At 53.9% G+C, this 25,012-nt stretch overlaps 7 protein-coding genes and 1 non-coding gene across 8 annotated transcripts; 7 read left to right on the top strand and 1 right to left on the bottom strand.

The window, feature by feature from the left end:
• The first annotated feature begins 696 nt into the window (after positions 1 to 696).
• BDP55DRAFT_302440 (uncharacterized protein) lies at positions 697 to 2,005 on the top strand. Its single transcript, XM_060566637.1, has one exon. It carries the CDS (start codon positions 1,066 to 1,068, stop codon positions 1,732 to 1,734), a length of 669 nt encoding a protein of 222 aa, XP_060434363.1. The 5' UTR covers positions 697 to 1,065; the 3' UTR covers positions 1,735 to 2,005.
• Positions 2,006 to 3,625: 1,620 nt separating this feature from the next.
• On the bottom strand, positions 3,626 to 4,624 carry BDP55DRAFT_302451 (uncharacterized protein). The gene is made up of 2 exons (XM_060566638.1): positions 4,454 to 4,624; positions 3,626 to 4,302 (listed from the first exon to the last, which is right to left on the bottom strand). Exons 1-2 carry the CDS (start codon positions 4,498 to 4,500, stop codon positions 3,795 to 3,797), a joined length of 555 nt encoding a protein of 184 aa, XP_060434362.1. The 5' UTR covers positions 4,501 to 4,624; the 3' UTR covers positions 3,626 to 3,794.
• Positions 4,625 to 12,700: 8,076 nt separating this feature from the next.
• BDP55DRAFT_t63 lies at positions 12,701 to 12,815 on the top strand. The gene has a single exon. It is a non-coding gene; the product is annotated as a tRNA-Leu (tRNA).
• A 781-nt stretch (positions 12,816 to 13,596) lies between these two features.
• Positions 13,597 to 15,234, top strand: BDP55DRAFT_690519 (hard surface induced protein 3; the record flags this gene model as incomplete). Its single annotated transcript, XM_060576869.1, has 2 exons — positions 13,597 to 13,864; positions 13,937 to 15,234. 2 exons carry the CDS (start codon positions 13,597 to 13,599, stop codon positions 15,232 to 15,234), a joined length of 1,566 nt encoding a protein of 521 aa, XP_060434361.1.
• A 1,618-nt stretch (positions 15,235 to 16,852) lies between these two features.
• BDP55DRAFT_542682 (WSC domain-containing protein) lies at positions 16,853 to 18,067 on the top strand (the record flags this gene model as incomplete). The annotated part of the gene is made up of 2 exons (XM_060568335.1): positions 16,853 to 17,650; positions 17,696 to 18,067. The coding sequence occupies 2 exons, from the start codon at positions 16,853 to 16,855 to the stop codon at positions 18,065 to 18,067; spliced, it is 1,170 nt and encodes a 389-aa protein (XP_060434360.1).
• A 3,389-nt stretch (positions 18,068 to 21,456) lies between these two features.
• Positions 21,457 to 23,900, top strand: BDP55DRAFT_753506 (FAD binding domain-containing protein; the record flags this gene model as incomplete). The annotated part of the gene is made up of 4 exons (XM_060580696.1): positions 21,457 to 21,743; positions 21,801 to 22,180; positions 22,238 to 23,272; positions 23,317 to 23,900. 4 exons carry the CDS (start codon positions 21,457 to 21,459, stop codon positions 23,649 to 23,651), a joined length of 2,037 nt encoding a protein of 678 aa, XP_060434359.1. The 3' UTR covers positions 23,652 to 23,900.
• BDP55DRAFT_302333 (uncharacterized protein) lies at positions 23,798 to 24,530 on the top strand. The gene is made up of 2 exons (XM_060566636.1): positions 23,798 to 23,900; positions 23,964 to 24,530. The coding sequence occupies exon 2, from the start codon at positions 24,006 to 24,008 to the stop codon at positions 24,444 to 24,446; it is 441 nt and encodes a 146-aa protein (XP_060434358.1). The 5' UTR covers positions 23,798 to 23,900; positions 23,964 to 24,005; the 3' UTR covers positions 24,447 to 24,530.
• BDP55DRAFT_302257 (uncharacterized protein) lies at positions 24,531 to 24,989 on the top strand. Its single transcript, XM_060566634.1, has one exon. The coding sequence runs from the start codon at positions 24,615 to 24,617 to the stop codon at positions 24,846 to 24,848; it is 234 nt and encodes a 77-aa protein (XP_060434357.1). The 5' UTR covers positions 24,531 to 24,614; the 3' UTR covers positions 24,849 to 24,989.
• Positions 24,990 to 25,012: the final 23 nt, after the last annotated feature.

The following is a 25,012-nucleotide window of genomic DNA, read 5'->3' as shown; positions in this document are numbered from 1 at the left end:
TTGGTGTATACCTTGCCTGCTTGAACCTCTATACTGTTCCTTGGTACGCATGCGCCGTGCCCCAACTCTGACCACCTCCACCACCAGAATCTTGATATGGAAAAAGTTTTCACACAGAGAAGAAAAATGATTGCTGTACCTTACAGGAAACGTAGATGCAAGGAACACCGCGAGATGCAGCCTGTCTGCGTACGCGAGGCACGACCAGCACTTTTACCCCTCATTCGTCCTCGTCCTCCCTTGCACCACCCCGCTTCATCCTCACCACACCCTCGCGATATTCGGGTACGGGTAGATGGTCGGACAGTACACACCGTGACACCCTAAGCCACTGACCAAGAAATCCCCCGCAACCCGTCACTGTTCGGATCCATGTCGCACCAATTCTTGCCTTATCGATAGATACTATCCTTGACGTCCATCTCACTTGCGAGCCTGGAAAAGACGACGCCACGATGCTTCGTACGAACGTTGCCTTTATGCCGGGACACCAGGTTCAGCCTGTCGAACTTGATGCTCGCATGGACAGCGTTCCGAGAGACTTTGGCTCAGCCAGGCTCGTGGAAGTCTGCGGCGCACCAGCTTGGCAGCTCCAGGCATTCCAGTCAGGACCCGATCCCTGAACGCTGCGATACGGCGGATATGCCACACTCTATCCTACACTTCTGGGGGACAGGGTGCATACGTCAACTCCACGGCCCTCTCGTCTCGTCCAAATCACAGATCCATCCGCCCGGACCTCACAATCTGGGATGTCAGAGGCAACCGACGGGAAAGCAGTCTGCATCGGTACACTTCAGCCTACGCGAAAGCTGGGTTTTGCAGTGACGGCATGCTGGGTAGTTTTCGACTTTGCGGACCAACAACAACTAGCACCAACCGGACCAAAGCATATCAAAGGTCTATTCGGCCAATAGCCATTGGCTTACGGATATAGCCTCCAACAGCGAGCAAACAGATTTTGCTTCGTCTACTGTGTTGCTCCCCAACACCTGCCTCTTCCATCCAGCCTTCTGGCTCCTTGAGAAGTGACCGGTCACTCGGGGCGCTGCGCCGCTCCAAGTCATGGCTACAATGTGGAATAGAGCGTTGTTTGCAACGGCCCAACCAACTCAGCCAAGCCGACTGTTTTCTTTCACATGTCTCCATGCACCATCCAACCGTCTGTCTCAAAGGTATCTGCTTCTCTTTGTTCGTCCGCCAATCCCGCACGTTCTAACGGCTTGGACTGTTCTCTCCGTCGCTTTTTACCTTTCCGAATCGAGCGACCAGGTTGGAAGCAAGTTGAGTTGGCTGACGCCAAAGTTGTCCAAGACGAAGTGTGGTAGTTGTATCGACTCCTCCGCTAGCCATGTCGGACATGGACAATATCCCATTGGTTGGAGACTGAGCTACGTTGATGACTTCAGCCGGCACCTCAAAAGTCGCGTAACGAGAGTCCGGCTTCCATACTGCTGTCGGCTAGACCCGCAGAGTCAGGTTCCAACTACAGACGATTCAGCCTTGATAACCGAAGACTCTTCAGGAATATCTATTCATCGTCATCGCCATTGCCTTTTCAGCTTCCAGCAACTCCTACTGAACGGCCTTCTTTCCACTAGTCTTCTAGCTGAGACGTTAGCTCTCTGCATAAAATTGCACCAGAGGACCTCCGGCACCAATGGTGCATTAGTTCTGTGGTTCTGGTGTTTGCTCCATGATCCATCCTGCTGCCACTGGCCGCTGGGTGGATGATGCACGCACAATGGGTCAAACAGCTGCGCCGCCGCAGCACAAAGCGGGCACAAACCGGCTCGATCCCGCGGCTTGCACCATTGATGTCCGACTCGACTTGATTCTGGCCTTATCATCTTCTCATTATCGCTCTGTGTGGTCTGGGTCTTTGCCCATGCAGCCATGCATAGGGCCCAGGTCTCTCTCGCGGCGGAGACTCCATACATTATCAGCACATCTTCCGGTGCACGTCGGTGTCGAAGCGGGCTATGCTAGGCATTATGTTGCATAACTTGCGTGCACCACCGGCGCTGTGTCCCTATTTGGGCATCTTATCATGATCGGTCTCGCACACGCAGATCATCTGCAATAGGTATTTGACCGTCGCACGCGTGGTTCTCACAGCTGGGAAAGTTCCGGTGAATTTGTGCCAGGGTTCCATGCTCGGTCGAAACCCTGGCGATTGTCCAATCACCAATTTGCCTCCGTTCATGCGACCACGCAACCACGTCAGGGCTTCCATCCATGGTGTCTATCGGCCCCGGCCTCACTGCTCGCACCCATGATTCGCCGAACGGCACGGAGTACTTCGGAAGAAACGGTACCAAGTACTCAGTCCTCACAGCTCAGCGTATCCGTACCTTGCATGTGTATCGCAAGCTTCGAGATGCTGCAGGCAGTGTCCCCAAGGTGCCAAGGTACTGTTTTCTTTCTATACATATGCAGGAACAGACGAACCGTTGCACCATCGCATGCAGGTACGCTGTGGCTGGGCATCGCGGCATCCCACAACTTTTCAAGCTTCCCCTCATCAAAGCAGCTTATCCCAGTATCCGTACTCGGGCTGCAGGCACACCAGGTTAGATCTTTTCAAATTCTTGGACCGTGGTTCCGGAATCCGAAATGGATAATGGCAACGGTAGAAGGGTTCGAACGGTTCGAGAACACCAGCATATCATTAAGATGCTTACGAGCATTCTCCGACGGTTATCACACACACACTACGAGATCCCTCAGAGCTAGCCGGCTTGAAAGGAAGGTCTCGAAGACCAGCATCGAAGGCCCGAAATCCCTCGTAATAACTTCGAGAACAAGGTATTCTCGGTCGAACCATGGGTGGCAGTGGGGTCTGGCTGCAGCATCCTAGACTACGCGGAACCGGCAGCATAACGCTTGGGACCGTTCTAAAGCCCTACGAAGAAAAGTGGCATTCGAATTATGGATTTATTAGTCGAATAGGAGCCCGGCCTCTGCAACCGACATGGGATGGCATGGAGAACGATTGCCCGCTAACAACCTTTCTGGACTCGGCTTCTACTGAAGTTGATGGGACCAGGGCTCAACCGCATGCTTGCCGACCTTTTCTGGATCAGGCCAGCAAAGCAGCCGGGGCTTGTCAAGTGGCCGGGGCTCCAGGATGGCCGACCAGGTGCTATCTTAGCGGAGGCCACGGGGAGGAGCCAAGTGCCTGGCTCAGAATCCTTTCGCCACCGTCGGGGTGGTTGGGCCGTTCCTGGCTACTGGATCAGACATGAGCAAACACTTGACACGATCCAATACACCGGAACACCTTAAGCCCAAAACAGCCCGGGTCTTCCAACGACCCCGACCTAATGTGTGGGTTCACCATGTAGGAATATACTTCCGACTGCAAAATTTTCCTCTGTCGACCCCGTTTTACGAAGATGCCCCAACACGGTGGACGTGTTGGTCAACACCTACTCTCTTACGTTGTGTGGTGTGAGCCGGGCATGTTCGTACTTCAAATATCTAACCGTACGGAATAACAACCCACACTAGAATATCAGCTAACGGTCCATGGTAGATCAGCAGCCGACCATTGTCATCCGCTGGAAACCTCCGACCGCCGCTTCGTTAAAGCTCTCCACCAAGAGCCATTAAAAGCCACGGATGGCGCAATATCGACGTCCAAGGACGGAAGTTGAGCAGATCTATTCGCTGGTTGATCGAGGAGACCCCGGCGATCTGTCGTTTGATGCTCATGAAGTTCCCAATTGTACCCGCGGGCCCTTCTTTCCCCTCTGGTCCCTCTGGGAAGTTCCCTTCTCCAACACTCCAATTCACCTCCGACGACTTGGGAGCCTGGCTGGTGGACATGGTACTTTGGGCGGCTCGGGTAGGAAGCCGTGGGGTCCCGGCCCAGCCAGTGGCACCGAGACCCCCAACGGCGACCAGGCCCAAATACGGACCTTGTTCCGGTCTAGTTGCCCCGGATTTCTGGCAAATCTAGCAAAGGCCTGCTTCAAATTAAGCCAAGCGGCGGGCCACACCATATGTCCATCTGTCTCTTGCTCGGCCACAAGGGTCCTCGCCGCAACCGGGCATGAGTCTGGAAGATCGCCAAAGGGACCTCCAACGGGCCTGAGGTGCTTTGGAGCCTGGGGCCGCCGTTTAGCTTGACGGTCCTGAACCGACCACCCCAAGAAGTCGATGAGCATATTCACCGCTATCGCTATCGCCAACCAGCATCCGAACTGCCCAGAGATAACTGCTGAGGCTAGCGGTCCGGTCACGGACGGGGCAGGGGCATAACTTGGCGTGGAAGATCCTCCGGGATCGAGTGAATCCCTAGTGTCACTGTCAGGCAAGGCACTTACTTATCAGTCTGCCAGCTAACGGCAATAAGCAACCACTGACAATCGGTAACGCTCTCGGCCAAGTAAAGTCCGTGGGGTGCCTCACTATCGTTCGTATGGTCTTACAATTATTATGAACTTACTCAATATTTGTTTTCGACAGGGAAGGTTGAGTCGTCGAATTATTCATTGAGCTGAATCAAAAACAAACTGACTTGGCCAGAGCAGCCGGAGCGCTGGGTAGCCGACAAGTTTTCCCTTACTATGGACACACTCTTCTCTTCTGCCATGGCACACGTGGATACATGGCGTTACAGACCGGACTCGATGTCCTCTCCCGGATGAACGAAACCCACATAGTTCTGAGAATTCGGTTAATAATGGGAGCTGTCATCCTGAGGCTCCAACTCGTCTCGTCAGGGGTACCCCGTCACACCGGTCAATACAAGGGGTTCCTCCGCAGTGACCAATGGGCATTCCCGCGGTCGTTAGCCCATAGGCCTCCAGGCTCCAAGACCTTCGAGAAGGTTTCAGGGCCCACACACTCCGACGCCTGAGTCCCCATCACGAAGCATCCCGCATAGCCTTGGGTATTAGGGACTTGCCTGTTTAGGGCACCATGGTTATCATGACGCATCGCCTTGTGCCATTGGAAACAATGGGAAACGGAAGGCAGATGGAAGGGGTGTCAGCATGAAGCAGAGGCCCCAGGTCACGATGGAGCCGTTTCTCATGTTCCATCCTTCCATTGTTCTAGAAGGCATAGCTTCGTCACCACGTATCAGACTGCCCGAGGCGATGACACTGGTCATATCATCCGGTCGATCTATATTGGTTATCGACAGAACAAGGCAGTCTGGCCGCGGTCACTAAACGCCAGTCGTTGGAACGTGAGAGTCATTTCGAACATCAGTTAACGTAATCCACGAGGCATCTCTCTACACAGAGACGTCCGTCATTAATCGGCCCTCCCCCATTCATAACTGTGTCGATCGAACCGTATTCAAAACAGCATTTCAACCTCGGCAGAGATCTTTCAAGAAGCCATCCGCCTTTGCCCGGTTGAATAATACATTATTAACACATCGCAGCTCGGTACGGTGGAGTCCCCGGTGTCACGTTGCTCGAATGAATCTTTGGGTGCCCACGAATCTAACAAGCCTGGAGCTCGCCATCGGCACGACCCATTCACGATTTCCAAGATAGCAACGTGGAAGAAGACCAGGCCAGGGTCTTAACAGGCCTCCCGCTCGTCCCGCCGATGGTTCGTCAGTGGTTCACAGCCAAGCGCGATAGGCTCCAATATCTGCGCCAGAAAGGCGTCCACCTTCCGTGGGGTCCACGAACGGGAGATAAACTCATTTCCTTGCCTCTAACTACCGATGTTCCTCAACCTTCTAGAAGTGATTAGCGTGGGGAATGGGAGATTGAGCGTCCCGGATTCCAACCTCAGCTTTTGTCATCGATGCGGTCTCTCAGTATCCGTACGAAGTACCGCACACTGCACAGCCATCTAAAAACTAGAAACGGACAGGAAGCCGATGCATCTATCAAGACAACGAGAAGACAAAAGTAGCCTCGGCCAACGGCTAGCATTTCGGGATACCTAACTAAACTAGTGACAGCTCCACGGTCAACAGACCGACAACCTCGTACCGCCAGGATAAGCAGCACCGTGACACGAGTCGGTAAATGGGCGTAAAGAGACGACAGGCAATATGTATTGAATGATGCATCCACCTGAATAAGAGAGCGACATGCGGGTGGTAACTTCATCAAAGTACACGGGAGCCAGCTCGCAATGCAACAACTTTCACGTGGCGAGAGCAGCTGCAGTTTGCAGCCTCAGGTGAGCGGTCAGTGTAATTTGTTGCACCAGGAACTTGGAACTCTTCAATGTTGGTAGCCAGTAAGGTGCCGAGACGCGTCCAATATATCAATGTTTGTCCGGTGGGTGATCGGGTGCAAACTGCCGTTTCCGACAGATCATGCGCGAACAATGTTGGTACTGAGGGTTTTTGCCAGACTATGGCACATCGGATACGATAGAACCTACCCAGTAGGCAAGTTATGGCAGCTTACGGAGCACAAAACACAAGCTACAACCCCACCACCAGGACGACTAGAGGCAACAGACACGAGAATTTTGGCATCCATCCCGTTTACCTCGGACTCGGAAACTTGTCGGTACTCTTGCGAGTATGCAGCGCCCAACTTTCGAGTTCTTTTGGCAGCCCTGAAACACGCTGTCTAGATGGTAGCTTCGGGAAGAGGCAAACTTGGTGGGAACCTTCGTCTGCATCATGCCGAGTGATGAACGGCGAAGGAGTGCGTTGGTCACAACCGTTCTCAAACCTGCATTGCATCGATATGTGGTGAGCAGACAGACTTTTTGCGTGAAAAAAGGCGTCCGCATGGTCGCGAATGCAGGTGTTTGAATACCCATTTGGGAGCGAGTGCACACTAAGGCGGGCATGCATGTGGCAACCCTCTATCTCAACCTACGTTATGCTGCAGCTTTTGCACCTGAGAAAACGAACGGCGTGTTCCTGAAGCAGGGACGTGATGGAGGGGTGGGTGGGCACCGTCTGCCTCCAAGAAACTCATTGCTTTCCAGCAAACCGGCTGTCTCTCCGGGCCTCCGGGTACACCGGTGTCTTCTGTCCCGGGGATTAGAGCGGGCTTGGGCCGAGTGGTGGGTTGTATTTGTAGCTTGATGCAGGCAAAGGGCTCGCTCAGGCACATGGCGCACGAGGCCACATTCAATTTCTTGTCCCGATTTTACCACTTCAAAGTGCTCAGTTGTTGGCCACAACTGGTCAATGAGACATCGCGTGAAGAGCGATATCGACGCAACCCAACCCTTGACACACACTCTCTCTTTCTCTCTCTCCACACGATGCGTGTCGTCGCCACAAGTTCATGATGATCAGGGCCCTGGGAGGGATGATGTCGCGAAGCAGGGCCAGGTACTCTCGACAAAGGTATCGAGACTTGTGCGACACTAGAATCCTCCACCACTGGGTCTACACTAATCCCTTGGGGGCTCGCGGCTGCGTGAAAATCGCATCCACCAGTCTGCGCTCGAGACCCGGCGATGATGGAAGCACACTCACCCTAAACTTCATGACTTATTCCCCGAGATTCTATCTTGAGAGACGTCCGTCCTCTGGACCTCCAATGGACCCTGAACCTGACCACGTTGATGGCTTTTTTGTGTGCCCGACTTAAAGATCAGGGTAATTGGGCTGCTAGCGGCTTTGCCTGTGATGGCATCTTCCTGGGTCCAAATTGCGATCTTCAGTCTTTAGTTGAAGATCCGAATGGGGCTCTTGTCAACTTTCGAGTGGGGGCCGCCATCTTCATGCGGAAGAGGACCTTGCGTTGCAACACTGTCAGGAAGCCCCCCCCCCGGGCTCGTAGGATAGAGGAAAGGAAAGAGAGATGAGAACATCATCAGTGACGACCCTATGCTCGAACCGGTGCTCACCGCTGAATATCGAAATTCGGGAGCCGTCACGTCTGCCGAGTAATTCCGTCGATCCTCACCTTATGTGCCTGGGGAACGTCTTCCCTTCTACCGACGACGCAGAAACGTATGTCTTTCGATGTAGCGGTAGTGGGCTTGGATGAGACGTAGATCACAGCAAGACGTGCGAGAGTCACATTGAACGCTTGGGAAGCAAGCACTATGGTTACGTAGTAGCATGAGAAGTTGAGAACTAGGCCATCAGCATCCCACTATTGCTGTCGGCACTGGCCTAGGTGCAGCAAAATGCAGCAAGCATTTCTTCTGTCGGGCCCTCTGCCGCCAAAAGGTCACAGAGAACGGCCGACTGCTGTTCCTGCGTCCCCCCCGCCCGCTGAGTTGACGGAACCCCGCACATTCCGGCCGGTTTGCCCTCTGTCGCTTCCAGGCGAGCGGTAGGAAGTTGTACGGCCTATCCTCCGTACCTACGTGTAAGAGATTTTTTTAGTCTTTTTGTTATCAATCGTCGTTGCTTTTCTCGCTAAGAAATGTCTCGCAGATGCTTTGACCTTCTCTCTCTCTCTATCTACCGGGAGCCGAAAGGCGGCAGGCAAATTCTGGCAGGCGGAGCGCTGGGGGATCCGCGCGGTCCACGCCAGCGACGCTGCGGCTGCCGCTGCTTGACTCGATGAAGCGTCCGTGTCACATGCCGAAAGCTCTTGGGACGACACTGACAAGCCAGGGGATCCTCGAGGGGGAAGGGAGGGAGGGATGGAGGGGGAAGACAGGCGGATCGAGAGAGAGAGAGAGAGAGAGAGAGAGAGAGAGAAAGAGAGAGCTGCCACTGTGTCTGTTCGCCAGCCTAAGAGGATTAGATTCTTGACGTTTTTTCGTCCGTCGGATTTTGTTAGCTTCGTGGCTCGGGCCCTGATGCTGACAACCTACGCTATATTGCTGCCGGCGGCAGTATTGTGCTGGCGAAAGAGGATGAGGATGAGTCCGGTCAGATCTAGAGGATGTGGGATATCGTAGGCCGCTTTGCTCCGCGGTTCCGCGTCGACGAGGGGGATACGTGAGTGCGTTTCCCCGGAGAGGCGGCGCTTGTCAAGTGACTGGCCGACGATGCGTCCTGGATGGTGGTGTGTCGATGCCCGTCCAGATCCAGCCTGGCACACCTTGGGTTGGGCTACTCTAGTCCGTCTGAGCACCGGAACGGCGGCGAGGAGCGGATTCGCGGGGAGAGACTCCCGGGAGAAGGCGTGTTCTGCTCGGGTCGCTTTTTGCTCTTCTACACAGTACTTGCCAAGCAGCCTCGTGGCAGCAATGAGTTTCCCGGTTGTGGTCTATCAATCTAGACCAAGGTGGCGCCCTATTTCTTTTCTGTCTCTCTCTCTCTCTCACTCTATCGGCGGTGGCGTTTGTTGAATAGGCTGGCTCGTAGCTCCGAGACCCTTACAACCCCAACGATGGAACACAGAGTGAGAGACGTCTTCTTCGTTTCTGTGTCGCCCCATCTCTAAGAGCCTAAACTCACCGGACTAACGTTCGGGGGAGGATGAACTAGGTTTTAGGCCGCCTCACCTTTTTTCTTCCTCTTCTTGTCTCACACAAGAGGCTCGGGGCGGGCCATTTCTGCACACCACCAGAAATTCCCCTTTTTCTCATTCTGATAGGCGGGCGCAGAGTTGTTTTTTTTTTCCCTTGGGCTTAAAGGGCGCCGGCGCACCGGAGGACAAAGAAGCCGTTGGTAGGGGGGGCACGGGGGACTACGGCGGCTCGGGCATGTTGGGCTCTTCCGGCTTACTACCTTACTCACTCCCAAGAAGGGCGCCGCGTGGTTTCAGGCGGCTTGTGGGGTATCGCGTCCTTCTTTGAGGGTGTCGTGGGTGTGTGGAAGCCGCGTTCCTGAGGGTGATAATTAGGAAAGTTTGCCGTTGGGTTGATGATCGTCGGGGGGGAGCAGCGTGAGAGTGACTATCCCGAGATAGTGTTAGTATTTTTTGGTATCTTCCGTCAGGCGTGAATAGCGTGGGAGGCCGGGTGCCGTATTTTAGTCGAACGCGTCGCGACGACAACGCGGCGAGGTTTCGCGATTGGAGGCGTTCGTTGGGGCCGTCGTCATGTTTGGAGATGGTCTCATGGCGTTGTGCGTGGCGTGTATTGCCACATGTTTTCTGGGAAGGGGGACCTGACGAAGAAGAGACCTATCCCGTTTTCTGAGGTCCGGCCGGAAGCTGCGGCTGTGGGAGGGGTTTCTCGTATCTCGATATTGTGAGTTCAGGTGGGCTGAGGATGGCCTGCAGGCTGTAGGGTGAAGAGGCTAATCGGATCCCAAGATGCTGGGTTGGCTCGCGGTGACTGTGTAGTATTGGGATAGGAGAGCTTTCGTGCCCGGTAGGTCATGTTTCAAGGTATCACTCAGACAGAAATACATGGGATAATGATTGTCCTGATAGCCTTGATGGCTGGTGTCGTTGTTGTGCGTGACCACTTCTTGCTCTCGAAGGCTAGCAGAGCTTTGGTGAGATTCTATGTGTGACTCGGACGTTCCATGCTTGGGATCCTTCTCGTACCTTCTTGTGAACGTGCTGTGTGACTTGAATCATGCCCTGCGCTTAGGTATAGGACACGAACAGAGTGGCCTTAACGTTGTTCTTGTCTGAGATGGTCTAGATAACGTGGCCGAGAATCCGGGGGCTTTCTCTTTGGAATCTTGATCTTGATGTTAGGGCATAGCATTGAGAAGAGGTATATTAGTCGAGTGTGCTATAGAGTTGGCTCAGTTGTTTCTCGTTCTTGGCGAGGTAGCAGGAGTTGACGTGTCCCTCTGTCTTCATACTTCGAGTCGTTATAAGTCTGATTTGCAGTCTGGTCACGTTCTCCTCTCTACACTGTTCATCGCTGGCTGCATAGATGATTCCATTCGCCTTGTCGATGACGACGTGATGTTTTCGACGGATGAAGGCACAAGTTTCGTGCCAGCTCAGCCATACAGAAGGTCAGATAGTGACTTGACTGGACTTGTTGCTCGTTTCAAGGCAGCATGTAACTGTACCAAAGTCCCGGTCGCAAACGCTGCCGTTTTGCGATATGCTGTGAAGCAACTCGTGATTTCGTACGTCCTAGGGGAGCCCGTCAAATTTCTCAAGTAGAGTAGTTTGAATCGCTTCTTAAACCCCGCTAAGAGGAGCCATGTCGTATTGCGATATCATCTCGGCCCCGAGGACTTCTAGGTCCTGTTCTCTTGGTGTTCTGCCGGGATTAGCGACTTGAGGTCAGTTTTCTCTCTCGTGTACAAGGTTCAAGGTTGGTGGGCTGTGAAGTTTGTGGTCCTTATGGAAGCAACGTGACGTACAATGGAATATAGGGCTCTACGCTGTCCCTGAGGTGAAGCGTAGTCGTTTACAAGTAGGCTTATGGTAATCTGAGCAAAAACAAGTCATACGCAGGGTAATAGAAGGGGGGTTGAATACGCTCAAGATGGATTGCGGGTGACCGCGTGCCTGTATCAATTACATAGAAGTAGAATTCTTGCGAGTCGTGGTTGACAGCGCCTCTGTCAAAGCAATGCGCTTGGGATCTTCTTCGACGTTTTCGTGTATGACCTACAATCACCATACCACACAACATAGCAAACTACGCCGGGTTCAAGACTTCAACGTTAATCAAAACCTCTGAGGAATACAAGCACACATCCCCAGGTATGGGGGTCCTCAAGTATCCCCTTCTTGCCGCGTAACGAAACCGTATCTCGAACGCAGATGACTCTCAACAACCATTACATGTCCTTGAACTTCAGGTAGGGACAAAATTTGTTGATCTCTCCAGGAAGTTCGTACGCTCGACTACAAATATCAGGGGTTGAACTCCATCGATAGTTTCAGAGTGGCCGCCAACCTATGTGAGCTAGATGCATGATGCATGTGCCAATGGCCTGGTCTGCTAGACCAAGCTCATGTTGATTGTTAGTTCGCGATGATACTCCTAATCGAACTTGATGCATTGTCGAACATATACAATACTTCTTGGGGCCCCTGTACTCATAGATTATTGTTTTCCGTATACTTCTCAGATATCCACAGCCCAAGGGTAGCATGGATACACCCTTCATACAAAACATTTTTTGCCCACGCCGATGACTACAAAGGTCTCTTGACCTCGCAAATGCTCTGTCCGACTACTGGAAGAATCTGCAAGTGCCTTTCGAATCAAGTTCGATGCTAAGGAGCATCCCTGTATCGGGAACCCCCAAAGTTATAAAAATAGCAAAGAGCAGACTACTCACTTACCGTTTGCAAGACGTTCATTCAGCAGGCAGTAGTTTCTTAAACATCCTAGAGTTATCAAAATACCAAACTTCTAATCAAAGATACCATAGTTCCATTTAGTCCATTTGGTCCTATGCCTTATCGAAAACCTCAAAATACGGTCCTAGCAAAACATACACAGGACCAAAGGACCAGCTGTTCGCCCAATCTGCTTTTGATCTTCCCTTGAATGGTCCAGGTTGACAACTAACCTGAAAGCTTTCTCAAAGACGATTCAGCAAGGATTCAATGTGTATCTGTTGTAGAATCTAAGGTGGTCGACGGTGTTTTGTGGTACGTAGGCTTGGATGCTGATGTAATACAGGCTATGGCTGAAGTGTGTGAATGTGGACCGCCACTGATCATCCATTTTAATGCTTTCTTTATAGCAACTCGGGTTCACAGATTGCGACTTGAGATGGGTTACCGACTGAAAAGACGACAAATGTCGAATGAAGTCAACCCAATAGTCATCAGAGAGTGCGAACGCTACTTTCGTGCGTCAGCTCTGAGGTTCGACGTCGACGTTTAGCGTAGGTATGTAGGATCGTTGGAGGTGGGGGCGATCTGTGCTTGCCCTACATGATAGCTAATTCAGGCGGAAGGTTCATCAAGGTAACTTGGCCGAGCGGTCTAAGGCGCCAGACTCAAGCTTACTAAGCTTCATCCGTCCAACGGATGAGTATTCTGGTCTCGCAAGAGGCGTGAGTTCGAATCTCACAGTTATCATTTTGCATTTTTGAGCAGTGTCATCAACGTCTTCTAGCAAATCTTATTCTTTTCTTTGTTCTTGTGCGATACAGATCCAGGCATGGGGCGGGGACTATGTGCCCGTGGACTGCTTGTGTTCGTCGCCTTCCAAGCCGTGCACGATGAAGAAGGCGCGCTCATGTACGTCTTGCTCCCTCATACGTACGTAGTCGTCAGCAGCGCTCCTGTGAGTCTGACTTCTCCGTGTTGATGACATGCATCGGAATAGATGCAAACGGAGTTGACGTCGTTTCTCGGGTGACACCAAGCCAGCCAATATCCGAGACGCCTGCACATAATACCCGGCACGAGGAGCGAGATCTGGGCCGAATTGTCTCACTTCCACGCGTGATTTTCGATCCTATCCGCAATGCGTCCTCACGAACGACCTCATTGACGTCAGATTCGCCCTAGAGGCCGACGATCTTGGCGGGAACCGCTAGCCTTGCCCGGCTGGTCTTGTTCAGATCGGGTATCAAGAGGACAGAGTTGGAGACTTAGAAACGAGTAATGATGGCAACACGATGAATCGCTGCATCGCCCTTTCGGCCTGGTTTAAGTTGTGGTATCGGCCCGTCCATGTTCATATGGCCTGCCGATACTTGGTTTCCCACTCCCTCTCTCTCCTCCTGTCGATCCAAAAGGAGAATCATCCCGCAGCAGCTTCATATTCTTGGCAGGACTGAGGGCAACGTAGGCCATGCCTGGAGATATTGAGAGTGATGCCATGGCATCGCAGGCCGACTGCCACTTGAGACATATGCCAAACGCATATGACGATGAGGGGATCGACCCATTGGACCTTGACACACCGAGCAAGGAAGCCTATGAAGCTGAGGAGGAGATCCCGCTTGTGGATCACGACGACGACTTCAATATCGTTGTTCCTCGGGCACATATTCGAGCGCGGCAGTTGCCTGTGTGGCTACGATACACCAGAAACGTCTACCACGCCTTCATACCAAGCTTCCTCAAGGCCTCGGATCCGAACGCTGTCCAGAAACCACTTCACCCCACAGCATGGCTCGGTAAGTTTCTGCCCCAAATCGTCTTCCGGTGTCATGAAAGCAAATGCTGACAAGAAACTCCCCCAATGACAGACGGTCTCCGCGGCGTAGCCGCCTTCTTCGTCGTCTGCCACCACTGGTCCCTCGTCACAGCCAACATGAACATCCACCGCGGCTTCATGAGCGACGATAACCCCATGTTCATCCAGTTGCCCATCATCCGCCTCGTCATCTCCGGCTTCTGGTCCGTCTGCGTCTTCTTTGTCATCTCCGGGTTCGCACTGAGCTATAAGCCCCTGAAGCTCCTCGGCCAGCACAAGACGGCCGAGTTCGCCACTGCCGCCGCATCGTCGGCTTTTAGGCGGCATATTCGCCTATTCCTCCCGCCCGCGGTGACGACGTTTGTGATTGCGTGGATTTCGTATTTCGGCTGGTTCGAGATCCCAACGTCAGGCGTCGCCGTGGCGGCGCTGCGGCCGCCAAAGTTTGATCGCATCTACGACCAGCTCTGGGACTGGGCGATGAACCTCATTGGGCTGTCGGATCCGTTCGGAAGGAACTTGCAGAGGGGCGAGGGGTATCCGTACGAGCCTACGCTCTGGACGATACCGATCGAGTTTGACTGCTCCCTGGTCATCTTCCTCGCGCACGTCGCCTTTTCGAGGTTGCGAACGCGGGTCAGGCTCCTCATGAACGTCTTCCTCGTGGCGTACACCCTCTACTTCAACTACTGGCAGTACTTCCTCTTCCTCGCCGGGCTCCTCCTCGCGAACCTGCACTTCTACTGGCTGCCTGCCTTGGGTAACACCCTACCGTACGCAGCAGCAGCCCCAGGACCACAGGGCCGCTTCGCCAGGTTAAGCTTCTCCCTAATATCGTCCCCAACCTACAGCCTATCCAAAAAGCTCATCGGCACCCTCTCCTTCCTCGGCGCGCTCTGGCTCCTCTCCTACCCAAAGGGCACCGGCACGGCGGGCCTCTCGCCGGGGTACAAGACGCTCGTGGCCATCACACCGGAGCGCTACGGCGAGGGCGAGTATCTCTGGATCCCGCTCGCGTCCGCCTGGCTCGTCTTCTCTGTCGACCGGGCCCCATTTCTGCAGCCGCTGTTTACGAACAAGGTGATTCAGTATCTGGGCCGCATCTCGTACGCGCTGTACCTCGTCCACGGCTCGCTGCTGTGGCTGTACGGCTGGCACCTCGTGCGGTTCTTCACGGGGTTGTCGGGGGCGGAGACGAGCGGGCAGTTTACATTTGGGGTGCTGTTGGCGACGTGTTTCTTCGTGCCTGGCGTGGTGTGCGTGGCGGACTTTACGCAGAGGTATTTGGATGCCAACGCGGTTAAGTTTGCGGCTTGGTTCGAGGGGAAGTTGATTGATAAGGGGAGGTAGAGATGTGTGTTTCACCACCTTCGTTGGAGTGATGTTGCACTTCCATCATTGGGCATGAGGGCCTGTGACGAGGATGGGACATGGTAATAGGAGTTGTTGTAGTTATGCGTGGGTCATGCTGCGAAGTAGCGTCGCATTCCGAGATATAGCCAATCATTTAATATAAGAAATCCAAGCTCTGAGAAGGAGGTTCACGCCTTATAGAAACGTGAAGTCACATCATCATCCCCGTTGACGAGAAATCAAATCCTACCTTCGTCATCAACCACCAGCCCATAAACGAAGAAACAGCAGAAAGATCGAAATGGACTCAATAGGTCCTCCATCATGAAGCCAAGCCGGATCACGTACCTATTTCTTCAATCTCTCGAGTCGCGGCCGAGCTTTGCTCCCCCCACAATGCAAGCAGGTAGCGGGGACTTTTAATATTGCAGACCACCCCTGTTCGATCAGATAACTTTTTTCTCTCTTTTTACATCTGATAATCCCGCCAGTTTGTCGGCCATTCCGCGCGGGTCTATCCTCCCACACTCGCATCCCGGGCTCCTGATTTCAAGGTTATTCCCCTTCCTCTTCCATCCTCTGGGTCTGGGGCGCAAAGTTGCCTCCCTCTCACATGCCTCTGTTCTTCGAAACTAGGACCGACTCGGCCGAGTCTACAGACTAGTTAATAGTTATTAGACGTTATCCACACCTTTTCAGCTGCGAGGCTTTTTTTGGACCTGCATCTCGCACTGCAGACATTCGTTGCCGCGCCGGCCAACAGAACCCACGAGTCCGGGCAGAGATGCTCCATTGGGCCAGGGACCCGATGCAGTACGAAGTAGATCCGTTTTCTTTGACGTCTTGGCGATACTGGAGCTCGCTCTTTTTGTTAAAAAGTACCCCGAGTGGGAAGGAAGATCAGTTGACCCTCTTCCACGTAATGGAGTCAATAAAAAAAAGACCCCTGGGCAAAAACCGCAAAGAGTCCAATGCGGTGATGGGGATTTATAAAGAAACATCCGGTACCAATCTCGCGCGTGCAACGTGGGCTTATCTCCTGGGATGTCTGCCATCGCTCTCTCTTTTTTTAATTGACTTTCCTTCTCCTCTTGATCAAAAAGCTCGTTTCGAGGTAACAATTGGAACCTGCCCCGACAATGAGAGGCGGTGGACTTGTCATTCCCGTCATCGGCGGCATCGCCGCGCTGTCGCATGGCGTGGCAGCCGCGTACGTCTGGCCTTCAAAGTACGACGAGATTGAAGACATTCTCTCGTTGCAGACGGGATACCGCAGCAGGGGCTTCGTCGAAGGTTCGTTATCTACGCCAAGGCCCCCTCTTGTTCCCCCCGTAATACACTCTCTACTCTATCTAACACAAACACACACTCTCCAGGCGTGACCCCATGCTCCTTTGGCGGCAACATCGCCGGCCGCCAGTTCGCCGCCGAGTGGATCCGCACCGCCTTCCACGACGTCGCCACCACCGACGCCGCCGCGGGAACGGGCGGCCTAGACGGCTCCATCTGGTTCGAGGTCGGCCGCGCCGAGAACGGCGGCGTGGCCTTTAACAACACCTTCAACTTCTTCAGCAACCTCTACTCGATCCGCGCCACCGCGGCCGACCTGCTCGCCATGAGCGTCGTCGTCGCCAACGCGGGCTGCGGCGGTGCGAGGATGCCCTTCCGCGCGGGCCGGGTGGATGCTACGGTGGCGGGCCCCGCGGGCGTGCCGGAGCCGCAGACGCCGATCAACACGACGCTGGCGACGTTTGCGAAAGCCGGGTTTAGCCAGGGAGAGATGATTTCGCTCGTGGCGTGCGGGCATACCCTCGGCGGCGTGCATAGCCGGAATAACCCGCACATCACGGGTCTCGATCCGAGCCCGGACACGGTGACCAAGTTTGATAGTACGTTTGACGACTTTGATAACCGGATCGCGACTGAGTACATCCGGGGGAATACGTCGAATCCGTTGGTGGTAGGGCGGAACGAGACGCTCAACTCGGACAAGCACATCTTCTCGTCGGACGGGAACAAGACGATCAGGGATCTGGGGTGTACCAAGAACGGGTTCAGGACGGCGTGCGCCGACGTCTTTACGCGCATGATTGATACCGTGCCGTCGACGGTGCAGTTGACGGAGCCCGTCGAGCCCGTCGATATCAAGCCCTACGTCACGCTGGCCCTGAGCGGCAACGGGAACCTTGCGTTCAGCGGCTGGGTGCGCGTGAGAACGACGGAGGGGACGGGGCGGGACACGGGCGATTTGGTCGTCCAACTGAGCTTTGCAGACCGAGGAGGCGAGGGTTCCGCCGTTGTCTCCGCGACGCTCGACGATGGGGGCGTCACGTACGGCCTCTGGGGCGAGACGTTCGCCTGGTACCAGTTCGAGACGGCCATCAGCGCAGCGAGCGGTATAAGCAGCTTCCTCGTCCACCTGAAGACGCCCTCGAGCAACGCCACATCCGTGTATAAGAACAGCGGCAGCGGATTCCCGCTAGACGACGCGCTAGTCTACCAGGAAGCCTTCTCGTGCGTCAACCGGACGAGCGTGAATAATGAGCGCACCTTCACCGTGACTGCTGCGGTGCTCCAGGAGCGCGCGGCGGATCCCGTGACGATGGACGTTGTGCGTCTCGTGCGGCGTTCCGAGGCGATTCACAGGAGGCTCGACGTCGAGAGCGTCGAGCTCGTGGCGACGGGCGACGAGGAGAGTGGGTATGCACTCTTCCAGGCGCAGGTGCAGCTTGCGACGAGCGGCTGGAGCACGAGCTTTGATCTTGTTTTGGGAGGAGAGAAGGAGGTTCGGGTTGATTTTCTGAAGACGCAAGCTTGTCCGCGTGTATGATGTTTAGCTGACCCTCGTGTATGTAATTCCATATTCATGATTGTTTTGAAATACCACGCCGCAGCTCAGAGTGATGAAAGACTCATTTCCTGGTGATACCTAAGTTGATGATCGAGGTAGATACTGTTTGAACTTCTCGCGTCCGTTGCCGCAAGTTTGAATTCGAAAACAGCTCAGTAACATGTCCGAAGGCGTCTTCTGAAGCTGTGTTATCCCGGATCACCAACGTCTGCTTCCAAGGCCCTGTGCTGTCCTCGAAGGAGCCACATGGTGGGAATAGGGATACAAAGGCAAGTGAATCGCAAGACTGAGGCTGCTGAGCATATGGTGCCATGATGTGACGAGAATTTGTGCGTCGTCTTGGTACTGCTCAGGTGCGGCATTCCATCAATAGTAGCAGAGGGGACGCTTTGTAGAAGCTGTCGCGAAAAGTAAAGAGAGAAAGTGAGTAGTGTCTGAGCATTGCGATGAGAGGCACTGTCTCTCCAAAGCATAGCCTTGTAACCGGCATCGTCATCATCCATATTGTGCGATCATTCACGAGCACTCTTGCTACTATTTCTCTTAGAATTAGAGCAAAAGCTGCTCCGTTTGTCGTTGCTCAAGCGAAGGCCACTTGTCTAGCTTGGATAGTTATGTCAAGTCGCACGATATGCTTGTGTTTGATCCTCGCATTTCTCAGAAGTCCCTTGCCGCGGGGAGAGTGTGAGCTGTGACGCAGGGGAAGACTCCCTGGTGCCTTTTGCCGATTGTCCATGAGCAAACCGCATGATGAGACGGCAAAACTTGCCGTTCTCACAGCCAACCAGGATGATCACATCGAGAAGTAGGGGACGCTGTTATCAATCGAGCCACAGCGTTGGGATAGCTGCATCGATAGGCGAGCTGTTCCTCCTGTTTGATCCGGATGTTTTGGAAGCAGACGCACTCAATCCGTGACAGGGGTCGAGCAGTCGACGGTCGGCTCCGGTCTACAGGCAGGCCGTTTGCGCGGGGCCTCGCCGATCAGAACGAGGAGAGCCAGGGTAAGGCAGGGTAAGGAGCCAATGGGCCAGGCAGTCTAGTCAAAAAGCCCTCAACGTGCCGTCTTGGACCTGAGGGAAAAAGAAGATGCCGCTAGTGACTAATACTTTCCAGAAAGAAACCTGGGGACGACCAGGTTGGCGGTACCCTCGGGGTCTGCTGTTCATGGCATTGGTGAGTGGGGTCAGATCGGAAAATCTGGAGAGCAGCCGCGTGGTGTTGTGTTAAGGCCGACTGGGTTGGTCGATAATTGGGCATCAGGATGAGGCACACTGAATGCGGCAGTTGGAAGAGCAAGTGTCATAGGCCCCAGCCACGCCATACCATGCCATTGCCATACGAGGGCGTAGCTGTGCCGCACATGCTATGCGAAGGAAAGGTATCGTAGGCATGACGTCTCGCAGGATTCTGCCGTGGTGTTGTGAAGACAGACACAGCGGTGTGGGAGCTGGGCCCCGGGGTTCTGCTTAGACGTTGTTGGAAGGAATTTGAAAAGTAGGGGGCCTCTGGAAGTTGCGGAAAGCCGGTGTCAGAAGTTGGAAAAAGAAACGAATAGGGCTCCGTCAGGGACAGTGACATTGACATGTCAGATGCTGCGTTGCTACCAACACTATCCATAGACTGAGGTGGGTGTATCCGTTTGGACCTCGTTATGTCAGAGATGAGCATTGGCGTAACATGGGGAAGGGGCCGACGGGAGTAGACAATGCCATGCCCGGCATCGGGGGTTCCCACGTTTCCAACCTCCGTTACTTTGTACCCGCCGGCGGAGCTAATCCCGGAGTAGGATGGTTCAATGGAAGGTTGGAACGTTTCCCAGCGTCGAGAGGATGACAGATGCCGTCATGTCAGGTCTGGCAATGATGTGTGCGCAATCTGTAGTAACATGCTCGTGATGGTGTCGTTCATGTACTGCTTAGCTTAAGGGATTCAGAGGTTGCAACTCTATCGAAAGAACCCACTAGGGCGCCGAGGGTTCAAGCTGCCAAGGTGCATTAGTACGGAGTACATAGGCGGACCTCAGAGGGGTCAAGCAAGACTGAAGACTCCATCGGAAAGAGAGGGGACGGTAGGCCGGATGAGGTTGGATGATTTGTGAGCAGCAATATTCCTATCCATAGGTATCCGTACCTAGACTGAGGCAGAAAGAGAGGGTCGAAGTTGGATTGAGAGGTTGGATTGGAAAGAGAGGTTCAAGTGAGGATGCTAATTCCTGGATAGGTAGTAGGGCGGGTGTTGCTGGAAACGAGGCTAAAGTTAAAAAGTGGCCTCATAAACGGTCGTGGCTTCCTCCCCTGGTGTGAACGCAGTCATCCGTCGAACGCACCTGCCACGTTCTGGAGCACACCAAAACGGGACTAGCGCCCAACCAGCTGGACCCTGCTGTCCCTTTCGGAGGGGGTCAACCAATGGGAAGAGGCTGAATGTATGGCAGGCATGGGTAAATAATCCGTGGTGGTCTGATTCTCACTCGATTCCTGCCGCTCTCCAAAAGCTCATCATGCCACTTTCTGAAATCGTTTGAAGCATCTGCGAAGCAATCTCCAATTCTGTCGAACCACCCAGCTATCAGACTGCAGGGCCCCCTCTTTTTTTTTCTTGCACGCTCTCTCGGCTTTGTAGGACTCGTCGGTGTCGGTTTTTTCCTCTCTTTCTTTCTTCCCTTCTTTCCCTTCTCTGGTCTTCTCACCGTCTTGTCTGCCCTCTCTGAGCCTACGCTCTCACCATCCCCCCCACCAGTGTGCGCTTGTTCTGTCTGCTGCTGCAGCCCTGGTCTAGCAACATCCGTCATTGGTCTTGCTGCTAGTTCGCTGCAACTTGCAACCCACCTCACCACACACCCACTATTCTGGTCCTTGGTCTCTGATCCGCCCTGGTCTGGCTGCATACTCAGCGACCCTGCCGTATCTCATATTATTATTATTATATCTCGAATACCACCTCCGGGGACCCAACAATTTTTCCAACATCGCACACAAGACAAAGACCCCTCGGTCCACGAGACACCACACTACACCTTTTGACGGCTGGAGCCCGTACGAATATATCCCGTTTCCCTCCTCGCTTCGCTTCGAGCTCCACGTCTACTTCAGTCTGTGCCCTTGTGCGCCAGTGTGGTGTATCTCAAGCCCGCGCATTACATCCTTGACCCCACGTCAGAAAGTCTTCAACCGCAAGCCGTGCGAGCGCGGCCAGTCCAAATCTACCTCCACAACAGCCACCGTTCGATCCCTTCGGCAATTGGTCTTTTCTACCATAGCTAGCTAGTCACTTACTTTGCAAACCATCCAGCATCACGTACCGACGACGAATTACCTCGATCCGGTTGTCCTGTGACACTGTGACATCACAATACGCCCTCGATCATGGCACCTGGTGTACTTAACTCGGACGGCTCAATGGACGACCAAAACGGACAGACTGCTGCCCCCCCGAACGGGCTGGCCGGCACCGCTGCTGGTCGTCTTCATGCTATCGATCCCACCGTAGACACCCTCACCCTCCTGCGCAGCTTGCCTGAGCCTCCCATAGAGGCCCAGGTGTGTGTAGTTGGTGCTGGCCCCGCCGGTCTGATGCTGGCTGCCAACCTTGGCCGTTTTGGAATCAAGGTTGAGCTCATTGATGATAGAGCTGACCAGACGCCTGTTGGAAGGTAAACGATCCGTATACACCTACCTTTATTGCCTTTGTACGCTAATACCCGAGATAGAGCAGACGGACTGCAGCCCAAGACGATCGAGACCTTCCGTCAAATGCGCCTCGCTGACCCTTTGCTCCTCCGCGGTGTTCGTGTTTACGATATTTCCTTCTGGCGAAGCACTGCCGACGAGCCGCTGCATAGATTGGGCCGCGAGGTTCACTACCCTCCCGTCATTGACGTCCTCGACCCCTATATTTTGCTCGTTCACCAGGGTATGGTTGAAGGACTCTTCATCGATGACTTGAAGAAGCGCGGGGTTGAGGTACGGAGGAATACGGCATTCGAGTCCTACAGCGTTCCGGAGAACAAGGCGGGGCCCCTACAAGTCAATTGTCGCACGAACGTGACCCAAGACCGGCGGACAATTCTTACACAGTACTTGGTTGGATGTGAGTGAACTACATCAAAACGCTGCGCTGTGGGAGGCATATACTAACCGGGAGAAGGTGACGGTGCCCACTCCAAAGTACGAAAAAGCATTCCTGATGCGCGGGCTATTGGTCTTTCGCAACCAGCAATCTGGGGTGTTCTCGATGGCGAGCTCATTACCGATTTCCCCGATATTTGGTCCAAGACGCTAGTGTATTCCCAGGAATACGGTTCTATTCTGATTATCCCGAGAGAGAGGAATATGACCCGTTTCTACATTGAGCTTAAGGCGAACCCCAAGGCAGATAAGCGAGAGCTTGGCCAGGAGTTCGTCATGGCTCGAGCGAAGAAGATCATGGCGCCTTTCGAGGTCGACTGGAAGTACATTGAGTGGTTCGGACGTTACCAGATTGGTCAGAGAGTGGCCAGTCGGTTCACCGACCCCCATCTGAGGGCGTTCCTCGCTGGAGACGCCAGTCACACGCACTCCCCAAAGTCTGCTCAGGGCATGAACACCTCTATGCACGACTCGTGGAACATTGCGTGGAAGCTCAACTTGACTATTCGAGGACTCGCGAAGCAATGCCTGCTCGAGAGCTACGAAGAAGAGCGAAGAAAAATCGCTGTTGACCTGGTCAACTTCGACTACGAGCACGCTAATCAGATTGCTGGAGGTGACGCGGTAGCACTGTCAGAAAACTTCAAGACGAACGTCCGTTTCATTTCTGGTATTGGTGCCGAGTACTCTGAGAGCCCCCTGAACAGGCCCGACCCTCAAGGCCTTATTATGGGAGATGCCCGACCTGGCTGCTTGCTTCCTCCGGCCAAGGTCACCAGATACATCGACTCAAATCCTGTTGATATTCAGCTCGATATCCCCATGCTCGGACAGTTCCGCATCTACCTCTTGATGTGGGACATCCAGGCGTCGAGCCCTTTCCTGGAGACTTTCTGCCAATCCATCGCCTCGGCCAACTCTTTCATCAGCAAGCTCTCGGCCTCAGCTAGTGCTTCTTACGCTGCGCAGCCCAGACTGCCATCGTCTGAAGACATCTACTACCGGCCCGAGAGATACACGGCCGTCAGCCATCTGTTCACATTTGCCTTGATTAGTGAGTATCAATCGCCCGAAGTTCTACGCAATCACTAACACTAGCCCTAGCTACGATGCCCAAGGATGATGTAGAGATTTCGGACCTGCCGGCCCTCCTACAGGACAGCCGCTGGACGTTCTACCTGGACGACATTCCAGAACAGGACACGCGTGGCCAGCTCTGTACCAACAAGTGGCTTGGTAGCCTCGGCCCCGGCGAGGTTTCCATTGTTAACGTAAGACCTGACGGCTATGTTGGTTCCGTCGGCCGATGGGATTCGAGCATGGATGACGCCGGCGAGGAGGCTGCCCGCTGGCTAGACGAATACTACGGCGGTTTCCTCCAACTGCCCGGCGGCGCATCGCCTTCCGCCACCCCCACCCCAATGGCAGTTTAGACGCAGATTTTCTTAATTTTGAGTCCGACTCAGGAACATTCACTCGGGCGTATTTGTACCATACAAATCCCACTTCACACGACAAACGCGAACACATAATCCACAACCTGAAAGACATCAGGCATGCAAGCAAAGACGCAGACATGAAATCATCACTTTCTCTCTTCCAACTTATCCGGCAGGTGTTGGGGAGTGTGGCGGCGGTACGGTTGTTATCACGGCATTTTCAGGAGCTTAAGGGGACGGTCAGTAAGTACACTCTGTTGCAAAGCAGAGGTACTTGGATCTCAATTTTGTTTATTTCCACTATAGCTGAGCCTTTTTGGGATGAGATTTACCACATGAGGCAGACATATGTCAACATATGGGATTTTCGTTGCAGATCTTCTGCTTTGGGTCACGCCCCTAGTCAAATTAAGCTCCACGAGCCCACGCATGTGGTGGGCTAGGAGCAATGATCGTGAGAACATGACACCATGTCTGGGAGGATTCATGCGAGCTGTCATCTCCCATTTCCCCATGCACCCACCCTGTCAGCTCTCTGTCGTCTCTTGTCAACCCTCAGCGCCCAAGGATCTCACTCCTCCGAAGGAACCGGCCGGTCTGCCGCTGCCCTGCCCGTGGCCTGCATGCTCCATTGGTGATTGCACTTGCATTGATTCTGAGACTGGAGACTGGGCGTATGGGAAGCTTTGTAACCCCATCACATCAGACGATAACCTCACGCCAGCCCTATCAGAATCGAATCATGCTCACGTCTGGAAAACTCCGCAGTATCCATTCCTTATGGATTGACCGACGGCCGTGCCATGTTGGATGCTGATCGGTGAACAGTGACGGTTCCCACTTCTATAGCCTGCGCCGTACGGATGCAAATTGCTCTTCCCGAGCGTCTTGCAGTTGTTCCACGTGTTGTCGTCCGGCTGGACCTCGGCTTAGGCTTTGGACTTCCCCGCTGCCTGGATGCCTGCTTCCACGAGTTTGTTTACACCTTGCGGGATTGCTTTTTGTCTGTTCGGTTCTGAGGCCGCGGGCTTGGAAGGAGTGGGGAACTCTGATGTATGTGGATGGGAGGTTCGGTGCGTGATGGGAGGGACTTGGGTCAGCGTGCTTGTCCGGGACAGTGGAACGATCTGTGCCGACGACCGTGGTCCGGCTGACTCCACTCTCGGCGTGTCGGCTCCGGTGGGATGGTGACGGAACCCCGTTGTGCCGGTTTACGGGTGGTGTCGGCCGCTGGAGGAGTCTCGGGGGTTAGGGATCGGGTGGTATTCGGGGGTTCCGACTACACTATTTGTGTGGTTTGTGCACGATGTGCTTTTGCCCTTTGACGTGAAGGTCTCGCATGGCATGTAGCCTTT

Source organism: Colletotrichum godetiae (genome assembly GCF_030913485.1).
Source record: "Colletotrichum godetiae strain CBS 193.32 chromosome Unknown BDP55scaffold_5, whole genome shotgun sequence".
NCBI lineage: Eukaryota > Fungi > Ascomycota > Sordariomycetes > Glomerellales > Glomerellaceae > Colletotrichum > Colletotrichum godetiae.
This window is presented reverse-complemented; position numbering and strand designations above follow the sequence as displayed.